At 33.2% G+C, this 9,097-nt stretch overlaps 1 protein-coding gene across 1 annotated transcript; it reads left to right on the top strand.

Moving 5' to 3' along the window:
* The first annotated feature begins 1,390 nt into the window (after positions 1–1,390).
* LOC126725855 (photosynthetic NDH subunit of subcomplex B 1, chloroplastic) lies at positions 1,391–8,672 on the top strand. The gene is made up of 6 exons (XM_050430838.1): positions 1,391–2,100; positions 5,743–5,933; positions 6,264–6,521; positions 7,429–7,534; positions 8,058–8,143; positions 8,275–8,672. Exons 1-6 carry the CDS (start codon positions 1,504–1,506, stop codon positions 8,438–8,440), a joined length of 1,404 nt encoding a protein of 467 aa, XP_050286795.1. The 5' UTR covers positions 1,391–1,503; the 3' UTR covers positions 8,441–8,672.
* Positions 8,673–9,097: the final 425 nt, after the last annotated feature.

Raw genomic sequence — 9,097 nt, 5'->3', positions numbered from 1 at the left:
TTGTAAATTTACATCGGAAGTAACTTGAGTCACCCCAATAAATTTACATGTGGAATAATTGTTTACCAAAAATATTACATGGGAAGAAATTTTATCACATTCACTACTAATTCAAGTCACATTGAATAGTAACTTTATAAAGGGCTATCAATATCATTCCACCAAATAAAAAATGTTAGGCTCTTTTGTAGTGGTATTCTAGTTATGTAATATATTATATACATGTTTAAAAAACTCTATATACTATTTCCTTAAAAAAAAAAAGAAAAAAAAAGATGCTTATCCTACATTAGTTGCGTGTGTTAGAGTTTCAATCCTTATAATCTCAGGCTACTACTATAAAAGTTAGGTCATTTTATAATGGTACTCTAGTTATGTAATATATTATAAGCCTGTTTAAAAAACCCTATATTCTAATTTTTTTCCTCAAAAAAAAAAAAAGAAAAAGAAAAAGAAACTAAGGATCTGTTTGGGATCCGCTTATTTTACTGAAATTGAAAACTTTTTGCTGAAAGTATTGTAGATAAAAGTAAAATTTAGTTGAAATAGTACAATGGAATCAATGAATAGTACCAAAAAGTGCAGTGGGACTCATGAATAATAGCGAAAATAAGCTGAATAGTAAAATAAGCTGGCTTTTTAAGCTAGACCCAAACGCACACTGTGTTTGGGATTGACTTAAAAATGCAATTTTTTTTACTATTTAACTTATTTTTGCTACTATTCAGTTTATTTTTGCTATTATTCATGGGTCTCATTACATTTTTTGCACTATTTATGGATCTCACTGTACTATTTCAGTTACTTTTTAGTTTTATTTACAGTATTACTTTTAGGGAAAAATTTTCAGTTTTAACTAGATAAGCTATTCCTAATCAGACATTCAAAATACCATAGAAGAATGCACCATCTATAAGTAAAACATAATTTACATTAATAAAATCTAGTAATTTATATTGCCTCCGCCCCACTTTTTTTTGCTTTCTATTCCATTTTAAGATGTTCCAAAAAATTGTCGTGTTTCTAAAAATAAAAGTCATTAATTTACTAATATTTCTATTATATCCCTATTAATTTACTAATTCAAATTTTTGATAAATTTTTTAAGGGTAGTTTTGAAAACTTTTATATTTTTAAAAAGTAGACAAGATAATAAATAATATTCCCTTAAAAAGTTTGACTTTTCAAACAGGACAAAAAAAAGTGGGACAGAGAGATTATATATTTACTATTTGACTTAAAAAATACTTAATTAAATCATTTCAAATCCACAAGATAAAAAAATAATAATAATAAAATAAATAATAAATAATAAAAAAAAATCAGCAAGGCACATGTTTTTTCGCAAAAAGAGAGAATAGAAAAAGGCAGAAATGGATACATGATCCACTTATCCAACAGCCATCCACACACCGAAATCCAAACTTGTGCGTAAGCAAGCAATAACCCCTCCAACAATAATACCAGAAAGGGATCAAAAGAGAGAAGAAAGTAAGTTTAACCATGGCTACAACTTCTCTACACCCCAAATCCCTGTCACCCTTTCTCACAAACCCACCTTCATTCCCCTCTCCCCACTTCTCCAAACTCTCATTCTTGCACCCACCACACCACTCTCATTGCACCAAGAGACCAAACCTACTCCACACCCAGCAAGCCATCAATAACAAGAAGAAGAACCCCTGGCTCGACCCTTTCGATGACGGTGAGGACCCTGAAATGGAATACGGCTCATTGTTCACAGAAGGTAAGCAGGACGAGGACCCCCGACCACCGGATAACCCTGACAACCCTTACGGGTTCTTGAAGTTCCCGGCTGGATTCAGTGTGGAAATCGCCTCATTGGGACTGAAAATAAGAGGAGATGTTAGGCGGTGCTGCTGTGTGGTCTCCGGTGGTGTGTATGAGAACTTGCTTTTCTTTCCGGCCATTCAGTTGATCAAGGATAGGTATCCGGGTGTGCAGGTGGACATCATTGCATCAGCTAGAGGGAAGCAGACGTATGAGCTGAATAAGAATGTGAGATGGGCTAATGTTTATGATCCTGATGATCATTTCCCGGAGCCTGCCGATTATACGGATATGGTTGGACTTCTTAAGGTTGGTAGTTACTAGTTATGTATATGTTTTTTAATAAAACATACACATAACGGTTTCTTTGTGTTTTTATTTTCTGCGGTAAAGTTTCTGCATAATTGTGTCCTTGGCCATATGCCATGTTTTATATATGAGATATATATATATTGGTGCATGTTTTTTGAAGTGGCCTATGATCATGTCTCTTAGTTACGGTGCCGTGTTTTGATAGTCTTTGTATTATCGATGAACACATAACGTGTATTGGTAATATTAAAGTTTAATGTGTCGTGCTTTTGTATTTTGGAATCCTTTAATTTATTATTATATATATATATATATATATATATATATATATGGACTCATATGCATGCGAATCACATAAGCCATTTAACTAATGCTTTGAAGGTATATCAACTCAAGTTTTTTCGGCATTGACAAGTATAACTGATATGGATGCTGTGATGTTGTTTTAGTTTAACATTGAGCATGCCGAATTGAACTTTATGACTAAAGCATCTATGAAATTCAGTTTTGAACTCAATTCCACTTAATTATTATCCAGGGATTGTGTTTTGTTCATGTGAAATATCAAGGATAGTTACCAAAAAATCCTGAAAAATTCAGTTTTACGAGCCTTGATTGATCAAGAATTCTATCGATCAAATGTTTTTTTTTCGATTGATCGAATAGGAATCGAGAATCGATTGAATCAGGCAAAGACTTTATGATGAATTTCTTTATTTTTATGATCAATTGAGAAAAAGCTTTGACCAATCGAAGGTACTGAATTTTTTAATTTTCACTTGCTTTTGACTAAGTGTTAAAACTTTGATAAAAAGCAAGCCTGTGTGTAATGAGATTACTCATAATTCTATATAAAGTGATTAATTTTTATAGTCCTTAAAGGACATTTATTAGTCATTATCTAACTAAGAGACCTAATGAGATTAAAGATATTAGTTAAATAGAGCTCTTAGTCCTAAATTGTTTAGGACTTGTCTTTTAAGAAACATTCTAATGAGATTGGAATCTTTGTATGATTAAAAGTCCTTGATTTATTTTAATTAGAAGTTTTTAATGAGATTAAAGCTCTAATTAAAAGCATATAGTTTCTAATGAGATTAGAATCCTTTATCAAATAAGTTAATGATAAAGTTCTTTATAACTAATTTTTGATCCATTAGAGTATAAGGAATCCTAAATAGTCTAGGACTTCCATTTTAGTTAGTGATTTTAATGAGATTAGAGTCTTTAACAAGTGCAAGGTTTTAAATTGTGATGAGATCACAATAGTCTAAAGAAAACCCAAATAACAGGTGGGAGTGTTGGATTCAAAATGACCTGTTTGTTAAGTTTATTGTAATGTGAGTAGGTACCTTGTCTTGGCCTTAGCCTTGCATTCCATGTGGAGGGTATTTACTTCACAAATTACATGATTAAATCTCTTTGTGATTACGCGAATGTTTGTTGCACTACTGTGACATGACTTAGCTAGATCACATCGAATTTAAACAATTAAACACATTTGATGTGTAGGGTTAAAATTGTGATGAGATCACAATGGTTTTTTAATACAGTCCACTTGTTTTAAAATTTCTAGTGGCAGAGAGATTTAAGGGTTGAGTTTTACGGTCTCCATTGTCGATTAATAGTGGTATAGGGTAAACATCTCCTCTTGGCTTCGAGCCTTGCGTTCCACACGGAGGGTGTTTATTTCATGGTACTATAAGATTGAACTTCCCGATTTATAGTGGTGTGGACAAGCACCTCGTCTTAGCCTAGAGTTTTGTGTTTAATGTGGAGGGTGTTTTGCATCGTGGTACTACAAGATTAAGCCTTACAAGAGTAGAGTTATGTGACTACACATGAGTCTAGGCAATGGTGTACACTATACTAAGTTTGATAGTATCCTCTATGTGGAGTTCTTGCTATTATTACTTAAGGTCCATTTGGTTAACCCACATTTGCATCTGCATTTGCTTTGTTCTGCGTTTTTGGGCCTTTTTTTTATTATTATTTTTTTTTTTTTTATAAGTCTAGCGCCTATTGTACTGTTCATGGGACATGAACAATGCAATCAGGCCAATGAATGGTAACCAAAATATATTTTTTTTATTGTTTTCAGTTTTCAGCAAAATAAGCGATATCTAAATGTACACTTAGAGGCTAAGGGAAGAGCGGCAAATTATTTTTGTTTGGTAAGAGTTACCATGATAGCATTGATAATGAGAATAGGTCACACTTGATCAATAGTGGTTGATATTCACTCCATGCTGAGGGATATCAATTGTGGGATTGAGTTGTTCGTCGCACCTAATATAAAATGGTTTTATGGGTTTCTTATTATATGGTTATGGATGCAAAATTATAATGTCTTTGTAATTATGTTCATAGTCTCAAATTAAAGCTGTCATAAATTTTTGTTCTCTAACTACTATTTTAATTGAATCACATTGACTAAGAAACAATTTTGGACATTGTGCTTAAAGGAGCTGAAGTACATAAATATGTTTCGATTTAACATTGTCATAATTTTCCTATACATGATGCATTTTTGGAAGATAGCTTATGATGTGATCATAGTCTCATTGAGATGCTAAAATGTTACATTGGCTTCTATCTCAATTATGCTACAGCATGAGATGCAAAAGTTAGCACTAGGTTTAGACTTTATATTAAGTCTAAATGAGATGTTTGGTATGAAATATCGTGCTACTAGTTGATATTTGATATAAATCATATTGAGTGCTAAGAAAGGCTTAAGAAGTTCCAATTCTATGTCATTTTATGAAAATGTTTTCATCTTTAAATGAATTGGAATCCTTGGATGTAGAGATTAACTATTAATCTTATATGGATATGATCCACAAGTCCTTGTTAGAATCATTTGATCAATTCAGATTGTTTTGAAAATAAATAAATTTTTTTCTTTCATCTTTTAAACTATGTTTGCAAATTGGTATTTATGTTATAATAATTTTTTGGCTTCTCAAATCCTATGGACATAGAAAAAAGTGACTCTAATACCATGTTAATTAAAAAGAGAGAGAGCGGAAGAGAAATTTTTATTTCAATGTGAATTATAATGAAAATCTATATACGAGTTACATTGAAACATATAATGAAGGTATGTAATTATTAAGTGTAATTCTCAAGTAAGTGAGGGAATCAAGATTTGACAATGAAGCAAATTATATTCAAATAATATTATGAATGATTTTATTAGGGCTTCAAATTTTATCACTAGCTTTTACAAATTGATGTGCCAACTTCTATACTAAATCCAAAGATGTAATTAATAAATTTATTAATTATATTGTTAATGCGACACTAATCACATTCAATTTCATGTCAATTTGTAATTGTTGTGCTAGCTAGTTTGTAAATATTTTGTTGTAAAATTGGTAGTAGGTTTTCCTAGTTTTCTAAGAGGTGGCATGAGTGCTTGCATTGGGCTTCTCTCTTTCAAGACTAAATGATAAATGTGGAAGAAAGAAAAATCAGAATTTGAATGCATTTTGTTCTTGCAAAAAGGTAGGCATTATTGAGTGATCGAATACTTGATATGGATTAATCCTTTTAAGAAGTAATTCCTCTGTGCATCTTTATAACAAGGGATTATAATCCATCTGGGCTATAATGAATAGTGCCTTGTTTTTACAGAATAGGTACTATGACATGGTGTTATCAACCAAACTAGCAGGGCTTGGCCATGCAGCATTCTTGTTTATGACGACAGCTCGTGATAGAGTTAGCTACGTTTATCCAAATGTAAATGCTGCAGGGGCAGGATTACTTCTGTCAGAAACATTTACGCCAGATAGTTTGAATCTCTCTGATGGAGGATATAACATGTGAGTTTACAGTTCAACACAGATGATTTAGGTACTTGAATATTCACTAATTCAGTACATAAAGATGCCCCTTAGTGTAATAGTAAAACATTGTCCTTTCTGAGGAGAATTTTGTTGTGCAGGATAGCATAATTTTAGATGGCCATAACACAAGTAGCATGTGCCTTTCATCATAATAAAAGACCCCAAATTAGAATCGAAATGTACATAGATTAACCAAAGGAAAAAAGAAAAGAAAAAAAAAGAAGAGAGAGAGTTTCTATTGTATAATTGACAATCTGTTTGGTGTTTTTATCCTAGAAAGTCTTAACATGGGTTTGTTTAAATTAGGTACCATCAGATGCTTGATTGGTTGGGGAGACCATTTCGAAGTGTGCCAAGGCAAGTTGTTCCTCCCCTCAGAGTATCAATTTCAAGGAAGCTTAAGGAGGTTGTAGAGGCAAAATATAAGAATGCAGGGGCAGAGAAAGGAAGATACATAGTAATTCATGGGATAGAATCAGATTCAAAGGCCTCGATGCAATCTAGGGGGGATACTGATAGCTTGCTACCCATTGAAGTGTGGGATGAAATTGCAGAAGCAGTAAGGTACTAAAATTTTATTAGAAAATTATTAAGTACTTCCGGAGTACCATAAATGCGTACTCCCCCCTCTCATATGAATGGTGAGTCCCACCATGAATTTAATTAGTGGGACCCACCATTCATATGAGAGAAGGGAGTACGCATTAATGGTACTCCGGGAGTACACAATAATTTTCCAATTTTATTATAGAAAAAAGAGAAGAAAAGAAAAGGGGCTTGACTTGTGAGCTAAATGTGCTTGTATTTAGAATGAATTAATTTACTCCTTCCATTTATTGCTAGGTTAGGCCATCTTTGACGTTCTTGACTTAAATACCTTTTATTATAAACAGACTATCTAAATAGAGTTGAGATAAAGAAAGTGACATTGAATGCAAAAACTACTCATAACTTTGCTCGGAAAAATTGTCTTCTTTTTAAAAAGTTATGTTTTATGTTTTTTTTTTTATTATTATTTTTTTTCCTGACCATGAAATCATTTTCAGCATGAAGTGTTGCTTGGAGATGATGTGGTAGTGTGCAGAAGGGAGGTATTCTGTGCTACATATGTATTGTTGGCAATATACCCTCCACATCATAGTATGGAAGTTTTATAAGAAATATTTGTACAAGAAGGATTTTCCATAGAAAAGGGAAATCAAAGTAACATTTATCAACAAATGTATGATTAATTTCATTATCAATCTAGGACTTATATAAATTAAAGGGGATAAAAAACCACAAAAGTTAATGTCTTACACCTGAAACCACATCAGTCAGTCCAGCAACTGTATGCAATTGATCTAATTGAATCCCTTATTTTCTTATCCTGACTGAACTGCCATGTCTGCCCTCCTAGTTGGCCATGGTTTTAGAAACATTTTGTGAAGTTCATGTGGAAGTATTGACATGAGATTGTATTTGTTCGCAGGGGATTTAGGCCAGTTTTTGTGATTCCACATGATAAAGTAAGGGAGGATGTGGAGGAAGTAGTTGGAAATGATGCAAGTATTGTGTTTGTCACAACCCCTGGCCAGGTAACATTGTCCTCTTTCAATTAGTCTTTTTTTGAATAGTTATTGCACCAAAAGAGAAAAAGAAAAATTAAAACACACAAATATGATAGGAAATTTTTTGTAAGGACCATATGGTGCAGATGAGGTCAGAAAGGAAACCATGTCTAGCAAGATTGGTTTCTCAACTGTCCAGGTTGGAACTGCCAATCAATTCTGATAATGGCCTCTTGCAACAAAATTAGTTTAGTGGTTGCAACTTTCAAGTCCCTCTAATGTGGACCAACTGTTGTCAAAAGGCATTCACCAGGAAACCTTGAGTGACGAGTCAACATTCATGAAAATACCCTCTCATTGCAATATGATACGTTATGTTTACCAAGGACAGTTGCAAAAAGTTCCCAACTTGTAAAACATACAACGATAATACAAATTTTCTACGAAAGGATGATAACATATTAAGAATGATAATGCTAGCTGATTCAAAGCATGAAGCATTTACAAATTCCAGTAGTGGCACTTCATGGTGTGGTTATGTATGCTTCAGCTGGCAGCTCTCATCAATGACTCAGCTGGGGTAATTGCTACAAACACAGCTGCTATCCAACTTGCAAATGCACGTGAAAAACCCAGGTAAATGCGTCTGGCAAAATAAAATCACTAGTTTGCTAATTGAGTTGCAAAAAGAACCTCTGTCCCTTTACAATATTATGTATTACAGAATTTCATAAGTTTGATGCGTCTAAGATACATATTTGTCGCAGCATCGCATTGTTTTGCTCTGAAGAAAAGGGGAAACTATTTGTTCCCAATGCAGAAGAGAAGAAATGTGTCATTGTCTCGTCCAAGACAGGAAAATTAATAGATATTGACATTGAAGCAGTAAAAAGAGCAATTCAAATTTTTGATGTGTCCTTAGCTCTAGCCTAAAAAGGAGAAGAGGGTCACTTCCTTTTCCCTTTTTTTTTTTTCCCAAAAATTTGTTTTGTTATTCTGGCTGTTTAGCTTTGTTTAAATTTTATTGTATAAATGAATATCAATCTTTCTGAAGTGTTGGGGTTGGCTAAGCATGACCTCAAAATCAATCATGTATAAAAGTGCAAAATTCAAGTTTGTTATTTGCCAAACCAGATTCAACGAAAGGGGTTCAGTGGTTCAGCTCTTTGTAGGAGTTCTTCACTAAAAAAGATTGACATCTTGAATGAAAGAAATTAATGTCATCAGAATTCTCCGAGACAAAAATTGGTACAAAAATCCTAAACTATGACCTCTTATTTCTGATGAAAATCTTAAGCCGAAGGTGTGGCATTTCCCTCAGAATTAAGACTGACTTTTTAACGCAAAATACCTATGCGTAGGGTGTCTTGGACTTCCATAGAGAGTTGCAAAGAAAAAAAGAGACAGAAAATGGAATATGTTAATGATGGGCAACTCCTCATCAGGACAGCAAGAATCAGGAACAGGAAGTACAGAAGGAATGGATATACTTTTGAGGCCAAAAATATCGGAGTCAAAACTATTTGGATGTTGCAATAGCTGAATGCAAATTCCACCCCCTAGCAGGTCAAGAGGCCATTGTGGAAGCTG

This window comes from Quercus robur, chromosome 5 (genome assembly GCF_932294415.1).
Source record: "Quercus robur chromosome 5, dhQueRobu3.1, whole genome shotgun sequence".
Lineage (NCBI taxonomy): Eukaryota > Viridiplantae > Streptophyta > Magnoliopsida > Fagales > Fagaceae > Quercus > Quercus robur.
Note: the sequence above shows the minus strand (reverse complement) of the source record. Positions and strands in the feature narration are given on the sequence as shown.